This window comes from Mastacembelus armatus, chromosome 15 (assembly GCF_900324485.2).
Source record: "Mastacembelus armatus chromosome 15, fMasArm1.2, whole genome shotgun sequence".
Lineage (NCBI taxonomy): Eukaryota > Metazoa > Chordata > Actinopteri > Synbranchiformes > Mastacembelidae > Mastacembelus > Mastacembelus armatus.
Window position 1 is genome coordinate 22,735,920 of NC_046647.1, and position 20,307 is coordinate 22,756,226.

Here is a 20,307-nt window from a genome sequence, read left to right on the forward strand (position 1 = left end):
GAGGAACCATATGACAGAATATGCAAATTATCTCTATGTGGCAGTTGAAATCCCTGAGTGCAGAGCGAACCTGGCAGTGGAAGTCAGGAAGCAGCAAGCGTGAGGTAGAAGAAAAGGGGGAGTGACAACAGCCCACACTTTTAAAAAACTGCTTCACAGATCTGAAGAACCAAAAGACTTCAGTCTTCAGTTTTTAAACACTTTTCTTCCTGGATCTGATTATTTATTTATTCCATGAGTACAGCAAGGTAAGTATCATAGACAGCTTGGCTAAGGTTTTGCAAATGTGACGCATGTTATGCTGAAACACATTATGCCAAATATCTGTGTCATTCTTCATGTACTGAGTACTGAGTTTAAAACCAAATGCATGTTTTAAGGAAAAGATTCAAACAGCGGCCACTGTCCTAATCTCTGTCCTTTTCTTTTTCCACCACCCTTAAATTTTCTCTCAATTTCCTTCTCCCTCCATCTCACACCTCCTCCCTTCTCTTCCCTTTTCCTTCCCTCAGCGTGCTCAGGTCTTTCAGCCCATCAACAATGCCTGGCCCAGTAATGCCCATGGATGTTGCTATGAGATTCTACATCAGCCACTCTCCACCTCCTCTCAGAGGTTTCCTCAGCTCCTATGACGCGCTGAGGAGGGCCAAGAACCGGGTCAACCAGACCCCCACCCACAGCCACAACCAGCAGCTCTACAAACCCCTGCGACCTTGCCTCAGCAGCCAGCAGAAAGCAGAGGATGATGGCAGCTGCGACAGCTGGAACAACAAGTCTGTCAAGAAGAGGGTGGTGTTTGCAGACACGAAGGGCATGTCACTCACTGCCATACATGTCTTCTCCAAGTTTGATGACGAGCCGTATCAAAACAAGAATTGTGGAGGGATCACAGAGGATCTGCAGTTTGACATGACGGACCTGGAAACGGCCACAATGGACCTAAAGATCAATTCAGTGCGCACCCTGGCACTGGACTTTAAACAGCCCTCGGCCGACTACCTGAACTTCCGGAACCGCCTGATTCAGAACTCAGTCTGCTTGGAGAACTGCTCACTACAGGAGCGTTCACTGAGCGGCACCATAAAGGTCAGAAACATCGGGTTTGAGAAGTCAGTGCAGGTACGTGCCACCTTCGACTCCTGGGCCAGCTTCTCCGACTTCGACTGCACCTTCATGAACAACATCTACAGCTGCCAGGATACTGACACCTTTGCATTTGTTTTGGAGCTGCCTGCCTACATCGCACCACACAATCGGGTGGAGTTCTGCATCTGTTTCAAAGTCCAGGGCCAAAGCTTCTGGGACAATAACGATGGCAAGAACTATGTTGTCAAGCACGTCGGCTGGAACGGAGAGGACCTGAACCCCTTGACACCGCCCATTTCTGCTGGGCAGAAGCTTTCAGAGCCCAAAAATGGGGGTGTGAAGGTGCTGGAGATGGAGTTTGAGCAGTTTGGCAGCCCACGTATGTCCAGCGGACTCTTCCCTGGCTGGCAGAGCTGGGGTCACATTGATAACACTGTGCCTTATTGGTGAACACGTCGATGTTTGCTGAAATGGCACTGAAATCAGAGAACAGACTGACAGCGTATTCAATACAAATCCAACTGTGGGTTTGAGGTTGGCCTGGTTTCTTAGCTAGAAACTGAACTGTAGCAAACAACCTCTGCTTTTTTAGTAGAGGACGTGCACAAACCAGACAAAGACCCATCTGTAATGTGCTCAACTGACCTGCTTTTTGCTGCAACATGGTCAACTGGCTGGAGAGACATGATCTGTCACTGCAGAAACAGGGATTAATGCAAATATCTGTTGCGTTTGAAATGTTTCGCTGTTGTAAAATATTCATGTGCCTTCGCAGAGTGCCTGACCACTAAAATACAGACTCAATCAACAGCTGAAGTTGAGCTCTTTCTGAAGGCCTGATGAATTGGTTAAATATGCACTGATTGAGATGTCCTCTCAATGTGATGTCTGTGAACTGAAGAAGCAGAAATTGAGCAGATTCAAGTCCTTCATATTGAAGGGAAAGTGCAGGGAGTGCATGGCAATACAATGCTTCTCTGCTAAAAAGAAACACAGCTGATTCATTTCTAATGAAAAATGCACACTAAAAATTTGCACCTTCAAAGGAGAAAGTAAAACGTGATTCAAAGTGACCTTAAATTCACTAAATCCTTTCTTTCCCTCCACATAAACTGCACGTTTGTCTGATGAAAAATCTTTAGATGGTGATAATTTAAAGAACAGAGCTGCTATCAATAGATGTGTCACTAAGGGGACTCTGTATGTGATGGGTTGTCTTAAAGAAGAAGTTCTGCCATTTCTGTGGTTACACACTATGACAGAAGAAATTACGTAAATGCAGAATGTTTTTATTTGCTTGTATTCTCAAGTGCAATTCTGTGATGAGGGTAGAGTATGTGTGAATGGAATAGAGATTTTTCTTTTTTGAAACAATCTATTTTTTCTCACCGTGAAGAAAAGGACTGTGCCCTAATGTTTCACGTGAAAACGTGTGTTGCTGACATGCACCATGTCGGTCATGTTTTCCCTTTCTGAAATAAATTTCTATTTCTGTGCTAAAATGACTCCTGACCCCTTTTGTTATACACTAATGATCCCATCAAGAAAAACAAACCATACTAGGTGTTGTGCTGCAAGAAATGTCTAACCACATGAACATTTAATATAAATAAGTTAAAAGTTTGGTCTACATTATGGTCTAGTTAAAACCCAGAAAACATTTAGTGGCAGGATGTGGGTATTTACATTTCAGTGAAAACCAGTCTCATGAGTGACATCCATGTGCTCCACTCCATTAACATTAATAAATGTAGCACGCACTCAAAAAGGCAGGAAGTAATCATTATTCATAATAACTTATTGTTTATTTCCAAATCAATTAAATAAAAACGGTATGATAGTGAAAATGTATTTACAACGACGGTGTTTAGAGGAATTTTTTTATTTTGCCTTTATTTTCTTGTCTGTGCAGGCTACAAGCAAAGCTAAAACTAAGACCTTCCCAAAACTTAAAGGTGTAGTGGCTTCTAGTGGCGAGGCTGCAGACTGCAACCATCTGAATATCTCCCACCCCATGACGCCTTCCTTCACAACCATCCATTGGTCAGCTTGTGTTGGAAAACGTGAATCATTCGTAAAAGCGATACAACCAATACAACCACTAACAAAACACTGAATCTCTCACATGTAACTGTGCAGAGGACCTCTAAAGATCTGTCAGAGGAAATGTTCTTAGTCTCCTCACTGATCGAGGCCCATCGGGCTCAGTTTACTCAGTTTGTCCGGACAGCCGACTTCAGGCAGAGCCCTGGTGGTACCAGATTTATTCCATTTCCATTACATTTTCCATTTCTGTTTTTTTAGAAATGGTTTTATAACAAATTTGTTACTTTCCTTCATTACAGGTTATTGAGCATAGACTGATTTTTACTTTATTCAAATTGTCATTTACGACATAAGTGTGCAAAAATAATGCGCACACAATTCTGCCTCAGGCATTTCAACTGTACATCATAACTTGAATGATTGTCCTTCATTCAGAAGAGCCCTACATAAATAAATAAACAATAAAACCTCAAACTCAAGAGTCCAGACATAGAAAATGCCTCAGTGCTCTCTATTGTATATGTGTCTATGTCCATGATGGATTGATATTCAGCAGGAAGACACTTACTCCCTCTTTGTCATGCACAAAGGAAGGACCTCGGGGCAGGACCAGGATGGACTTCTGCAGTCTGAAATTTCCTGCTATAACCAGAATTTTAACTCTTTAAGTACAGGTAACTATTTAATTTTGCTCCTCAGGTTATTGTTTTTTTAGAGGAGGAATCTTTACTCACAACATTTTGCAGTGATATAACATTTTAATGGCTCACTGGTACGACGTCTGAAACTGGTACCTATATCACATCTGTGATGAAAAGCCAAAAAAATAAATAAATTCTGCAAAAACATCCAATGACTTTATATGGAAGAATATAGTTTGTGTGAGGCTTACTGTACATGATACTGTATGGGACCTCGCATTTCAGTTTGTAATGGTATGTTAGAAAATCTAAACAAATTCCAGTTTAATCTTCAGAGGAGAATCTGACCTGGAGGAATCGTTACAGATCACCAGCCTGCTCCTTCAGCTCTCATGGAGGAATTTGTTGTGGAAAATTGAAAAGCTGATCCTTAATATTAGCTTCAAAAGACAACATCATCTTGAACTCAACCTGACCCTGAGGCTGCAGCTCATCCCCACCTGCTGGCTGATAGAACCACATTCCTTTAATACCAGTAATTTCCTGATGGATTACCATAAACAACCCGTTTCTCCCCAGTCATCCATCTTTGTTTTTCATTACCTTTGCAAACATATGCAGCTTCTTGCTGCTACAGCAGAATTAATTTTGTTTCCATTTACTGCATGGCCTACTCTCATTTCCTATCTCCATTTGTTTTCCTTTTTGTATTCCTTCCTGACTTAATGTCAGTGGAGAATTCAAGAGGAATGTGAGCAAATGACATAAATACCACATTATTTACTGACAGTGTCTCCACATTTTATTTTCCCTATCCAATATCTCATACACAAGTCTAGTGTCTCTAAAATATAGTCCTCCTCCTCAATTTCCCTTTTTCTTTGTCATCCCAGTATGTGTGCCCTGCATTATACTAACAACAGCCCTCTAGTTTGGGAGATGAATAAATCTACTAAAATATTAAATCTGGAGTGAGCATATGGGTCTGAATAGGGTGCAGAGAGGCCTTTTTAGCTTATTATATAAGCTCAGAAATATCATGGGAGCCCATCTCAGAAATAATACAGGCAAGGATATGAGCCAAAACGTCAATACCACAAAGGTTTGGAGTTGCTCACTGCTTATTGGAAACTTACCCCCAGTTTCAGTCACAGCCTGAGACGTCCCATCTGTGATGCAAAAGGTTTCCTGAGGTTATCCCTGAGCAGCAAACGATGGGCAGGATCCGGAGCAAACTATTCAACATCTACTTCAAATCAGAAGTACATAAGGTAGTTAACATCAGTTACCCAGCGGTACATAAAGTACTTCAAATCAGAAGTATATAAGGTAGTTAACCTCAGCTACCCAGCGGTACATAAAGTACTTCAAATCAGAAGTACATAAGGTAGTTAACGTCAGTTACCCAGCGGTACATAAAGTACTTCAAATCAGAAGTACATAAGGTAGTTAACGTCAGCTACCCAGCGGTACATAAAGTACTTCAAATCAGAAGTACATAAGGTAGTTAACGTCAGCTACCCAGCGGTACATAAAGTACTTCAAATCAGAAGTACATAAGGTAGTTAACGTCAGTTACCCAGCGGTACATAAAGTACTTCAAATCAGAAGTACATAAGGTAGTTAACGTCAGTTACCCAGCGGTACATAAAGTACTTCAAATCAGAAGTACATAAGGTAGTTAACGTCAGCTACCCAGCGGTACATAAAGTACTTCAAATCAGAAGTACATAAGGTAGTTAACGTCAGTTACCCAGCGGTACATAAAGTACTTCAAATCAGAAGTACATAAGGTAGTTAACGTCAGCTACCCAGCGGTACATAAAGTACTTCAAATCAGAAGTACATAAGGTAGTTAACATCAGTTACCCAGCGGTACATAAAGTACTTCAAATTAGAAGTACATAAGGTAGTTAACATCAGTTACCCAGCGGTACATAAAGTACTTCAAATCAGAAGTATATAAGGTAGTTAACGTCAGCTACCCAGCAGTACATAAAGTACTTCAAATTAGAAGTATATAAGGTAGTTAACATTAGCGCCACCTTTACCAACTGCAACATTAAAGTGACGAACACAATAATTATAATGCAATAATATCACATATATTCGTGTGAAATGTACTTTTGATAATTCTAGTATCTTCTCATGCTACTACTTTTTACCTTTACTTAACATTTTGAATCCAAGGTTTTTACTTGTGGTATTTTTACACTGTTTATAGTTTTACTTAGCTTAAATTAAGTAAAAGATCTAACAATAACATTAATAACATGTAGTAAACAAGAATTAACCCACAAATGTGACATTATTAAAGTTTTAATGTCGATACTCACTGCTAATGCTAGCTCAGGTCAAGCTAACCACCGTTAGCAACAACCCGCGGCTAAAGGTCGCGACTTTTGCGCCATTTCCGTGAAATTATTGACGGAGCTCAGCTCTTAACACGTCTCGGTTTAAAACACGATGACAGAAACATCCCAGCACTTAAATTACAGGACAAACACAGACAGTGTCAGTTTAACAAACATTAGCGGATTTGAAACTACGCTTCGTTGCTTTGACAGGCCGCTAGCAAACCACCTGAAAGACTCGTTACCGCCCCCTGTCGGACGGGCAGAAAACACTACACTATCTATTAACCTGCTTTCTACCTTATTAGGCTCCGTGTATGAATGGATGAATGAATAATGAATTAATTAATTAGTAAACGAATGAATGGATTAGTGAATAATTGAATGGATGAATGGATTGATTTTATTGCAGGACTCCACATTGTTTTATCCTTGACATATTTGCTGTCTTTTAACCCAAACATCAGCACCTTCATTTCCCCGTATACTCCAACATGTTCACAAACTGAAAGCATCTGCTGTTTAACATCATCGTTAGACTTTATTCAGACCTGTAATCAATACACCACAGAAGAAACAGTGCGTTATACAGTAGGTTCAAGGACTGCTGCCACCGTAGGATATTTGATTTGCTTTACTTGTGCAGCCAAATGTGCAGCCAAAGAAACGTGTAGCTCACAGTCCAGGCTGGTCAAACATTAACGGAGGCCGGGCTGCATCCACACAATGAATGGACCAAAATGATGCAATGAGGATGCAAAGAAAGAAACCTCCCACACAGTGCCAGTAAGGTCACAAAAACAAATCCAGGTCTGTGAGATTTAGGAAGGTATTTACGTCAAACCGCTGCTCTGCGGATAAAACCTGCAGATAAAACCATGATATGTACTGTACACGCCTTAGATGCAAGTGATTTTCATATAAAACTCATTAGGAGTAAAAATACACTGAGGATATGCAGTATAGAATAAAATGTCTGAATGTGCCTGTGCATGAAACAGGAAGAAAATAACTGCACAAACAGAGGAAAACCAAATGAAGCTGCTCAGATAAGGCCAGCAACAGAACATTTCCAGCTCACAGCCACTAACAAGTATGTGGTTTCCTGAGAAACTGATAAACTGTTTATACACTTCGTTCCATGTAAGGAGACCGAAACGGTCAGTGGTCTTTAGTCAGAAAAAACAACACAGTAAAGTTTTACTGTCCTCCAGAGAATGTTCTCCATACTTTTAGTCTGGTTAAGAGACAAATGCTAGACTTTAGGGACAGATGAGTGTGATACCTGCTTGTACATGGGTGTCACCATAAACTAGAAATTAAAAATATGGACCCAATAAGATTTTTTTGTGTGATTTCTGAAAGACTTCTGGAGAAAGTTGGAATTAGATTTTCTGCATTTAATGTCATTTTCTACAGTAAAGCTGGGACTCGATTAAGACAAGAATTGACTTTAAATATATTTTTAATACCTTTAGACAAATAAATATTTTCTGACTTTTTATCTGTACTCATGAATACATGTGAATTTTTTCCTACCGTATAAAACTCTGTTGGTGTAATTATGTGACCTAGAGTGAACTGTGTCTTTGTGTTGACTGTATGTATCTGCACTACCCAAAAAACTCACTTCCTCCCATTGAATAATGTAATTGATATGGACAAGGTCTGATTAGAGTCTCTAAAACCATCTAGAGGGCCACAATAGAAACACACCAGTGTCCAGCACATGGACTGCTAGAACAATTATTTTAAAGGTTAAGGTTAATGCTAAGTGTCTATAGGGAATTCATTATGGCAGCGAGTGTCCACACAGCTACAGAAGGACAAGCCTGTTCATAGACTCCACAAGGCCAAATTCATTTTTTGTTTATGTTCCTTATTGGCCACCTGCATGTGTGTGTGGCCATGTTGTCTAAGTTAAAGAGGGCAGGAGATAGGACAGACCTTTCTCTGGCACGTGACCACAGAGATAAACAGTTGAGACAGCGGCTGGGACAGTGGCCAGCACAGGTGGTGTTATTTTAAGTGTGTCCCTATTTGTTTGGTTAGTTTTACTGATTGTTCTGTATCAGTCCTGTGCAGACTGGAGGTCAGGACGTGCAGGCTTGAACCTCTTTTACACTGGAGCAACTTTCTACCACGAACTGAAACTGTTGGATGTGAATTTAATGTCTCTGCTGCTGTATTACTATTGTTGCCATAAATTCCATTCACCTCCGTTGTAATAGAGAAGAAATCGATGCATGGCACAGCAACAGGACACAAACAACAGAAAAGCGTTTCTATATCCATCACCATTAAAATCCAGTGAATGGTATAGTGGAAACATCTGCACACTGCTGCAGGAGGGAGCCTTTAAATGGGTTTGCTTTATTCATGCTTGTCACGATCATCCCCACATGCTTGATGTACATGTGAACACACACACGTCATGTACGTTGTGAATCATTGTACGTCCGGACTCTGAGTGCCTCAGATTTCTTTCTTTGACGGACTGTAGTTCTCTCTATTTGTGCAGCGAATGAAAGCAGAGTGGATGTTTTCTGGCCAGTAGCAAGCTGCTTCACAAAGAGCCTTTTTAATAAAGGTTCAGTTACATAAATCATTAAAAGGAATGCGTAATGGAATTGTGTGTTTAATAAAATCCACTGCTTTAAAGCCCTGACATCAGCCAGCAGCAGCACAAGAACACACAGCAGAAGAAACACTTTCCTACCATGACCTGCCATCTGCAAAAACATGCATGTGGAATTAATGTCACAAGTCACCAGGACACAGGAAGTGCTTCTTACTATTGTTCACTATTTGTTATGTCAAACAGAAGTATTGCACCTTTTCCTTCTACATCTACTGCTGACATTTATGGTTATTTACTATATTTTATGCTACTCTCAAACGTCTGTAGCTGTAAAAACGCTCAACAGAAACTAAAGGACATAGTTTTATTTCAGTAACAGTGAATTTTAGAAACTAACAAGGTTCAGATAAGATTCTTAAGCTCCAATGTCTCCATGTCTCTGCAGACGATCTAGTAGTTTGTCTTTAAAACATATAAAATTTTTAAGACAGCAAATGAAACCACTGTTCCTTAATTTCATATTTTTAGTTCAGTAGAAATGTTGAACGCACTTGGACATGATTAGAAAAAAGCAGTTTGGACAAACTTCATCCAAAATGCATTTTAAAATTTAATTTATATAATTCTTAGGAAGTCACCCCAGTGCTGTCTGTCCCCTAAATGTTATGGTTACATTTGAACTTAGACATGTACACATGGCTGCAATGTCAGAACGTAATAAAACATAACAAATCAGCCGTTTATGCTGCACCTGAACATCCAAGAAAAACATTTCAGCTTGATGCATCGGCTTCTCCCCTACAAGTCAACCAGGGTCACGTTTAAGTTTAAAGAGCAGCTATTCCTGCAGAGCTGCAGCTGCTGAAGGGGTGTGACACAGGAGTGTGTAGCTGCAGTGCAATGCCAAGATAGTACCCCCACGCTCGGTGCACGCTGTGAGAGCGTGATCGGCTGGAGAGGGGGAGGGAGTCATAGTAGAGAGGTGAAGGATTTACAGAGAGACGGACTGGAGAGAGAGTGCAACTGGGATAAATCTAGACTGAGCACCGTGTGTCAACAAAGCCTTCACTTTCCATGTAGAACACCATGTCAGTCACCAACCCTCAAATAGACTCTGATGAACAATTACGGTCCCATACATGGTCTGATTTAGTCCAGGGGAGATTTTGCGGTTGATTGTTCCAGTTCTAAGATTTTGTGTGGATGCTAATGAGGACGACCAGCTACTGCCCATGGTAATTTCTTATGGTGACAGATATGAGAGTGTTGCTTTCTCTTAGGGACAATATCACTTTAAACACTAGGACAGACAGGCTGATGCCCTCCAAGCTCTTCATATTGTAGTTAACTGTACAACCTTCCTCACTGCACATGCTGGAAGTAATAAATACTCATCACAGTACCTGGGTGTTGGAAATCTACAATTGGTAGATGCACTTTTTAACAAACTACTGCAGTGGATTCCTTTTTCATTATTTTATAATTTGATCACCTTAGGATTGTTCTTCTGTGATTAGTTCCTAAAAAGGGCATCAAAGCTCTGCCTTAACTGCAGTAGTGCTAGCGTAGCACATGCATTAAGGCCAACACTGTGTCCACATGAGTCTTATCCAAACAAAGACGGACACACAGACTCTGGAGACAAACAGACATACTGTACATGCAGAATGTGAGAACATGCTGCCACTGCCATGAGTCTCACAAATTATTTGGAGCAGCTAAAGTTCACAGAGGTCGGAGGTCAAATTCCAAATGAGGTGAGGTAAAGGAGGGGGACAGTCAGAGGTCCCTTTGACTTTGTGCTGTAGCTGTGTGAACTAATGAAGCTGCTCTGTTGTTATATATGGACTGTTCTTCAGTCTTTCAGCATGAAGAACTGTTTAAAACACCAGCCACAGGTTTAACTGTGTTCCTGTGACCTAACTAGATAGAGGGCATTCACTTCATTGTGCTTGCTCAAGGCTTCTTTTTGCCAAGTGCAGCAGGTGCAGAATGAGGCTGGGATGATTAAGTGGTGTTGAAAGTCACACAACAAGGACCAAATGTAACAGGAAGGCACACACAGCATGAGGCTGAGCAGTGCAGGAAGCAGAATGACAGGGGAAACCAGTCCACTCATCACTTTCTAAATCCAAATCCAAATCTGAGTGATTCATATTGTTTCAACACTTTGCATTTTAATTTGATTGGCAGATTCTTTTCAGGCCTCTGGGAAGTTGTAATTTTGTGCAGTATTTTTTCATTACTTTCTTATTTTCATAATTAATGTTGAAACCGGACACCGACAAAAGACAAACATTAAAACATCAAATGTACTAAAGCCTCAAATGTACTAAAGCATCAAATGTAATAAAGTATTAAATGTACTAAAGCATTAAATGTACTATACACACTGAACACTGAACGTATTAATTGTCCAGAGGTGATAAATTTGAGTGGCAGCTCATGAGAGAGACAGATGCCTGAGCTAGAATAAAGACCATGAGGCCACTGGCCAAACGCTGATCATACCATAGCCCTAACACTGCAGAGAGGGAGAGAGGTGAGAGAAAAGTGAGAGGGGATGAGAGGGAAGCAAAGAGCTGGAGAGAATCTGAGGGAGAGGTGAAAGAAAACCGAAAAGACAGCAGCTAATGAGACGAGAGAAAGGATAAATGCTTGGGCAGAGAGAGATACTGGGTGAAATATCTGGGAACAGAAAGATAAATCAGGACAGTTCAGGTTGTCCAGAATGCAGCAACAACTGCGCCCTCAGCTCACCGTCGATATAAGGACAGCGAGAGACAGAGGTGGGACATAAGGTCAAATCTTGCAAATCCAATGTAGTCTACTGCACTAGTACTGGTCTAGTACAAAAAAAAAGTCCTAATCTAATCAGATTCATTTAAAAAGAAAGTGTGTTGACGAATTAAAAGAACATTTTCAGGAGCTCCCTAAACCACTTTGGATTAACAGTCAGACCAGTCCATGAAAAACACCATGTCAAACCACATCAGGTAGTTTGGTACTAGAGTTACTAAAGTTACCTCTCTACGCTGACGATGTTATCATTTATATAAAGGTTTCTGCTGTCTCTGTCGGCTCCTTTGGTTTGTGCTGAGTGCAAAACAAACTAAAGGAAGTCAAAGGAGAAGTTTAGTTGCCAGTTTTCGTTGCTGAAAAAACAAGCCATGCAGCTTTTGTGTGCATGTTAAAAACGATGCAAACAAGCAGGTGTGACAATTTGTGGACAGATTTCGAGCAACACAGTTTAATCAGCTCAGTAGAAACATCTGTCATGACACAACAAAAGCACTTCTGCTGCCAGTTCCAACAGTGTGTGATCTGCTATCAGACCAGTTTAGTAAGACAAAGAGGCACCGCACCCTGTCAGTCATGATGCTGCACCCACATACAAAGCACTGATCATTCACTACAGCAGTGCACATCAGTGCCAGCTCGTGTTTAGGCTGGACAACTGGCAGCACAGCTCTACACCGAGTCTGACAGGCTGCTGCTTCAGCCAGTATGCTTTTGACAAATGTGGAACCAAGTTTGGTGATGTGCACTTGTTTTACTTCCTGTGATGTCTTATTTCCGTTTTCTGTGAAAGTACTAAGGTCATACCACAGAGGAGATACGCTGCTGATTAATTCTGACTACAACACCAAACTTGGCCTACTGAACTTATTACTGTTAGTTTAGTAGGGCAAGACTCAGCGTGTTATGTAAGACATTCTGTGTGTCCAAAGTTTCACAACATACGCGTTCCCAGAAGCCCAAATACTGATGATATGAGTGTTGATGGGTGTGATTCTACCTACGAATCACCTGTAGATGAAACTAGAGTCAGCTCCCATGAAGATAAACAAACTGGAGGATTTTGGAGTCCAAGATGTTACTTTCTTCTCCACAAAGACAGAGATATGTTAGTGTTACAAGTGGATCCTTCCTACTGTTTCATTCATGCTTTACTTTAGAGGAGAAACAGAAATGTGGCGTATATTTTCACATCAGTATGTCAGATATCAACAGAGAGCTAGAGCTGAGCACCTCAGCTGCACCTTCTCCATGCCCTGATTTATGTGCTGGCAAGAAATAATGTATAATAAAGATTTTATGGTGCTGTCTAGATCTTTTATTCTCTGTGGAGCAGCAGTACTGTTCCTACTAGAGCCTAGAATATCACCTATTCATGTGTTCTGCTCAAGTTACAGATGGACATGAAGCACAATATTTTACACCTGTAGATCTGCAATAAATGCATGTTAATGCATTTATCTCGGACAATATTTTACACCCTAACCCTAACCCTTAATGCCCCAAAATGATGACTGAAGTGAATTAAACCTGAAAGCTCAGGTGTGTAAAGATCCTATAGTGGTTTTCACAGCCTGTTTAGCTGCTGCACAGCACTCAAGCAGCACAAGGTTGAGTGTTGCAATAATAAACTGCCAGTGAGAGCTGGGCAGTGTTTCACAGCATCCAAGAGAAAACAAGGAAGGAGCATATACAGTACACACTGATATTTACTGTGGGTACTACGCAGTATTTGCAGCAGTAAAACTCCAGATGCATCAAAAAGAAAGATACAAGCTATTGCACCCGTCTGTGGAGATAAGTAAAGATGAAGAAGAAGAACAGCGAATGAGCTAAACTATAGAAAATATAAGTATGGCTTGTCACTGCAATGGGCCTCACTCATCAGCGTCACAGGTTTCTGTGGGTTATTTTAGCTGCTGGCACGTCTCAGTAGGTGTCTGTAAAGGTTGAGGTCAACAGGTGAAGAGATTTAGCCGCAAGAGACGTCACATGTCCCGTTTGTATGTCCTGCAAGGAATGTAGGACGTATGGATATATATAAAGATACATACTGCACTTTGACCTGCAGTCCGATGCCTGAACTGGCTGAAGAAAGTCGAGTAAATTTACAGAATGGAGCCTGAGTTACAGTTTATTTTTTATTCTTAATTAGTCAGGTAGGGTCCCACCTCTCAGTGACATAAAACGTAATTAGAAAGAAGCTTTTATATAAATAAAATACCATCAACACAGTGATTTTGCACAGTACATTCAGCAGTGAATACCTGAAATAATGAGAAATATCTAAATACACAGAGAGGGTGTGCTAGTAAGTACAGAATTACAGCAGTGCAGCTTTATAAACTAAAATATGACCCCGAAAACAGAATAAACACTTAGATCTCTGACTACACTGCTATGATAAATCACAATCTGTTCCTTGATGGTCCAGAAGGGGAAATAAATATCAGACCAAACAGCAGACACAGAGACACAGAGGAAAGAGTGCAAGAATGGAGAGTTTTGTAAATTTTAAAAGTTGAAACGCTTTCTCTCCTCTCCTGTGTCTCAACAGATTCCTCAAACACCTCGAATTATTTGAAACGCTCTTTGCTCATCAATTCATGCATCTACATCCTGAGTGTGGACATTTCAGAAATGAACAGCAAACCTGTTTTACTGTGGGTCCCCCCTCCCCCCAACTCTTTTCCCTGGTCAAATGTCAAACAGGCTTCTCCACATCCATCAGTTTCTGTCAGCTGGAGAAGGAAAAACACAAACACATATTAGCAGCACATCAGTGGAACAACGTGGCGTCCGTATGGAGGAACGCCAGGCCTCCGTTTGATCGGGACAGAGTGACTGACCCTGTAAATATACAGCAGGCACAGAGCGTGAGCTGCTTTTCCACAGGGTCATTCATCTGCTTTAGCCAGTGCTGTGATGTTGTTTAGCACAGAGACACAGTTTAACCTGGTGTTTGAGCTCAGTTTAGGACATTTGTTACTGCAGTCTCAACATTAAACGACGCAGGTCACTGCAGGTCAGAACTGGGTGACAGTCTCATATGATCAGACCACACTTGCAGTTCACTCCTTCAACCTTTGGCTGCTGTATTTCATCATGTGGGCCTTCCCATGATAACACATTTCTGTTGTGACCTCAGATTTATTGCAGACTGTTTTCACTGACACTGATCTTTTTCTTGTTGCAGCTGTAGGTGCAGTGCATAGATGCCGATCAGGTCACAAAGAAAATCATGTCAAACCCTCCCTGAGGTCACAGCTTGACACACACACAGCCTTTTTTCTTTAGCTGTACCGCTGCTGCAGTGAAGCCTGAGCTCATTGTGAGGAAGCAGAGCTGTGCAGCTTTAAATAATGATGTTCTTATTTCTAACAGGTCTCAGTGTGAAAGCTAATGGGCTCAGCTCAGACCAGCTAACTGTTACTAATGGAGTCCTCAGCCCACTTTTATTCTCTCGTTACATAAATAATTCACAGGTGCATATGGAACTTATTATCATGCATTAAGCCCTTACAGTCATTAACCTGTCACTGGTCTGGGCACTGCAGAGGGGGCTGTGTGCATGTTTGCTCGGGTTTAATTATAAAAGCAGTGTAAACAGACTCACCTCAATGTCTTTGCAAACTGAGCTCATTTCATCGTCTCATCATAAGCTCAGCTCATAAGACACGTAGTGTATCTGTCGTATGGGCAGAGGTGGGAAAGGCAGCGCTTTGATTTTCTGTTCCAGACACTTGGGATAGTTTACAGACGGTAATATCATATAAATAACTTGGTTTATCGAGGCTTTTGGTCACTGCAGTGGATGATTCCTTTATGTCTGGGCTTTAACAGTGACAAATGCCTTGTAACCTCCTAAATGTTACCTGGTTTTCAGTAACGCTGCTGTCTTAGCCAGGTCCCTTGGGTGGTCTTTCGACCCTCAGCGGGATTTACCACTGATTAAAATTTATAGTTTATTTTCTGATGTTTCTGCTAAATGTGACCTGTTACACAGACCTGGTCTGAGCTGCTGATCTAGATGACACATGCACATATCGAGTTATTTTGCCAATGGGAAGTGCTACAGTAGCAATTTAATGTTACGTCAAATGAAAACATACATAGAAAATAGCAGAATAATTGGCTCTATGATTATACCATGACACATTGTTTTAACAGCAGCTCCTACAGATTTTACAAGTTTAGAAACAGAAAATTTGAACCACGATTGTGCCATAAAATGCTACTTAAATGCACTATTTTGTCTTCCTGCCACAGAAGAGTAAACATGTGGGCATGTTTTTTAACAGTCTGGCACTTCACCAGGTACTGAAGCATCCAAACAACTCGAGTGTGACCCTGAGTAGGAAAGTCCCTGGTATGGGATGTGGATTGAACCAGGTAATTGTCATAACACCTGAATTTCTGAATCAGTAAGGTTTAATCCAATCTAATATAATATAATATAAATCAAATCTAATCTAAATCTAATATAAATCTAACCCAATCTAATCTAATCTAATCTAATCTAATCTAATCTAAATCTAATATAAATCTAATCTAATCTAATCTAATCTAATCTAATCTAATCTAAATCTAATCTAATCTAATCTAATATAAATCTAACCCAATCTAATCTAATATAATCTAATCTAATCTAAATCTAATATAAATCTAATCTAATCTAATCTAATCTAATCTAAATCTAATATAAATCTAATCTAATCTAATCTAATCTAATCTAATCTAAATCTAATCTAATCTAATCTAATATAAATCTAACCCAATCTAATCTAATATAATCTAATCTAATCTAAATCTAATATAAATCTAATCTAATCTAATCTAATCTAATCTAATCTAATCTAAATCTAATATAAATCTAATCTAATCTAATCTAATCTAATCTAATCTAAATCTAATCTAATCTAATCTAAATCTAATATAAATCTAATATAAATCTAATCTAATCTAATCTAATCTAAATCTAATCTAATCTAATCTAATCTAATCTAATCTAATCTAATCTAATCTAATCTAATCTAATCTAAATCTAATATAAATCTAACCCAATCTAATCTAATATAATCTAATCTAATCTAAATCTAATATAAATCTAATCTAATCTAATCTAATCTAATCTAATCTAAATCTAATCTAATCTAATCTAAATCTAATCTAAATCTAATCTAATCTAATCTAAATCTAATCTAATCTAATCTAATCTAATCTAAATCTAATATAAATCTAATCTAATCTAATCTAATCTAATCTAATCTAATCTAATCCAATGCACTGTGCAGCGTTTTCATGTGGTTTGCAGAAAGGAAAAGTGCAGATTAAGGTGGATGAAGGTAGTTAGGTAGTTTAGCAGCAAGGACAGTAACTACAAACTGATATAATATATGACAAACAATACATGAGACTTTGGCTGTGTTCGATCCAAACACACAGTAAACTGGTAAAACTCAACTCTGAGTTTTGTTGCCAGGTTGTATTATCATTGGAAAACTCTCTTCACTGACCAATTTGTCCTCAACTATAATTTTCTCCTGATTCAGCTGAGAAAGTAAATTGCATGTGAGGAGAATCTAATGGATGAGGGGATGGAAACGTGGAGCTGATTCTTATGTTGTGTCCTTTCACTGTGAGAAGGAATCAATAAGAAAACTGGAACAGCCACTTTGTGCAACACATCTCACTTTCTGCCAAGTTGGTTTTTTCCACCAAACCAGGTCGTTAAAGGCTGTAAATCCTTCGAGTCAAACTGTGAACCCCATCCAGACTGCACAGAAACTCTGCCACCTGGCCTGCAGACGGGGCCGCTGCTCTCTGTCAGACCGGCATTAATGCACAATGACAGAAAAACACAAGTGTAGTGAGAAAAATAACACTCATTTGTAACATCACCTCACATCCCTGAGCCAGAGCTGCTCCCACAAACACACAGATCTTCCATCTCCATGAGGCTGTCATGGTTTCCCAAGACGCAAGTTCCTGCTTCTCCCTGCAGGTCGGGAGCAAAACAGTGAAACAGCAGAACTTTTGTTTGGAAGCTCTGAGCTCGAGGCCCGTTAGCGTCTGACCACACGGATCGAGGACCAGGATTCACCATGAAGGACCAGAAATCCTGGCTGATGTTGTGTGACAGCATGTGTGTTTTTAACACACTCTAACACTGATAATTCAAAGACATTTACAATAAAGTACAGAGTACAGCAAAGCAAGAAGCGTGAGAGTTTTTAACGACACTAACAGCCAACAAAACCATTTTACAGACTAAGGTGTAATTGTGGTTTCAGTGACCTTTAACGATGCTTATTTATTTGCCAGTGTGTTTGGCTTTGGCAGTCTCACCTGCTTTAAGGAGCCAGTGGCGGAGAAAGCAGCCACACAGGTCAGCTGAGGACAGCAGGAGGATTCAACCACAAATGAGAGGAAAAGTTCTTCACTTCTAAATCAAACCGCTGACTCGTTACGCAGCTCGAAAGCCTGCAGAAAAACAGAAACTGTGACTCTGCTTTTGAGAAACTATTCCCACTTGTTGTGTTTACATTCGGTTTGCACAAAGACTCATAATTCTGTGGACTGCGGCCCTTTGCGAAGGTCTGGCCTCTGGTTCTGTGGCTATGGCCACTGCAGGGACCCGACTATTAACCAGTACCTCACACCTGATACCTGAAAACAAGATTTGTAATAAGGAGCATGTGACTCTACTGTCTTTTTGGACAGACAGTAGGATGGTTTTTTCATCACAGAACCATAATTAATGCCTGAACCCGAAGAAGTTGTTCTCCTGGAGAACTGGCTTAAATCATGAAATAATGAGTTTCTGTGTTTTTTCTGTTTGGCGATCAGAGAACATCTACGCTGTGACTCTTGCACATAGATGTTGTTGACTGAGGCCTGAATCATCATCAGGGTGATGGGAAATTCAAGTGTTACGCTGTGAGTTGTCAGTCACCTCCATTGTCTCCTACCTGCCCTACCTGGCCTCGACACCTGAGTCAGACTCGATTGAGAAATAAGTTTTTATGCTTTGCTGGTTTCAGGTATAACATGTTCTACGGGGGAAGCAGTTCCTGAGAATTTTCATTTGTGTCTGAGCAGAAGGGGCTTCACTTGGTCTTCATGGTCGAGCCACTTGGCCTAAAGTTGCATAATGTTTTGTGTTTCTGCCGATGTTGAGAAGAAACACTGATCAGACACAAGAGGAAAAGTCAATACGTATGTTGACTCTAGAGTGGAAGAGTCTGAAATAAGTCCACTATGAGACAAGGCTCAGACCTCTACACTTCACTGTGCAGTAATTTAATTTGAAATGAGTGAAAAGTTTTTTCATCAATAACTGAATCTGAGTCTGGACAAGGTTTACACACCTAGATTTGGGCAGTTTGTCCAGTTGTTCCTGACTGATCCTCTCAGAGTGGAACTGGCATCCTCAATCCTCTCCAGATGTTTGAGCAGTCTGGGCCTGGATGGGGGACAGTCAGTCCTGAAGACCAAACTCTGTTGAACTGAAAAGGCTCATCGAGCTCGATTGATATGTTGTACAGACAAAAACTGATCATAGGAAATCATTTTCCCATTATGCACTTTTCCTACCACACTCCTGATCATCAGCAGCGTTGCAGTAAATGTTTCTGTTGTCCTCGGCTGCTGTGATATTTATATTGACATATGACAAAACAAAAATATTGTAGCATTTATCTCAAATGTTCTAACAAAACTTCTAAATCCATAATTCTGCCTCAAAATCCATAAGAAATATTGATGCTTTAAATAAACCACTTTTATTCCAGTGATCTTGACACACACAGGTTGCACAAATAAACAAAACATGATGAAATGGGTCAGTTACACACTTATGTCACCTGGAGATCCACCAGTGTCAACAAGCCATGAACTTTATTACACACACACACACACACGCACGCACGCACACACGCACACACACTGTTGGATCCACATCCATGTGCAGAGGTGACAGGAGAGTGTGGACACACATCAGGTTTCCATTCTCAGTTGTTTACACCAGACGCCAAAGACTTTCTGGCAACGACGGCACCAAAACAAACTGGACGGACACGTATCGGACGCTGAGGGATCAGAGTTTGAGGCTCTGCAGGACAGATGTTGTAGCTGATAGGCGGACGTGGATGGACGCAACAAAACGAGTGAGATGCCGAGGTCATTAACGCGGGTTGTATCTGATCGCTGCTGACGTGAACTTTGCTCATACACAGTGAAGTAAAAACCTGCAGATGTGGCAAAACCTAAAAACTTTGTTGAATCTGGTTGAAAAGTGAGAATTTTCGTAAAGTTTGTTATGAAGCCAATTTTCTGTTTAATCAGTTTAATGTTGTGCTGAGCTGCATATTTATCAGGAGCTGCTGGGGTCAGCTGAACTGATTGATTACAAACAAACAATCACTTTCATTTTTTAAATTAAGTTCAGTATATTTTTTTCAACAGCAAGGTGCTCTGGACTAGAGTTCTGTCCTGCCTGTGAGCTGGACCCTGGTCCTCTATCCTCATGTTGGAATGAGACTTTTCCGAGCTGGTAATCAAACACACGTGTTCCTGACACACTGGAACTGGGGATTCTATCTTGGGCCATTGTCCTGTTTGGCACCGCAGGTTTTACAGAGGATGTAGAATAAATCTGGAATTTCACCGCGGTGCCAGTGTAAACAAAGTACCACAATGAATCATTTATGAAGGAAGATCCATTTAAAACACAAATGGAGAACAGGAGGATTAAATGGCTTTTGTTGTGCACGTTTTTATTTCTAATGGGATTTTACTG

General features: G+C 40.4%; 1 protein-coding gene across 1 annotated transcript; it reads left to right on the top strand.

The window, feature by feature from the left end:
- Nucleotides 1–41: 41 nt before the first annotated feature.
- Nucleotides 42–2,588, top strand: LOC113132003 (protein phosphatase 1 regulatory subunit 3C-B). The gene is made up of 2 exons (XM_026309800.2): nt 42–248; nt 513–2,588. Exons 1-2 carry the CDS (start codon nt 235–237, stop codon nt 1,534–1,536), a joined length of 1,038 nt encoding a protein of 345 aa, XP_026165585.1. The 5' UTR covers nt 42–234; the 3' UTR covers nt 1,537–2,588.
- Nucleotides 2,589–20,307: the final 17,719 nt, after the last annotated feature.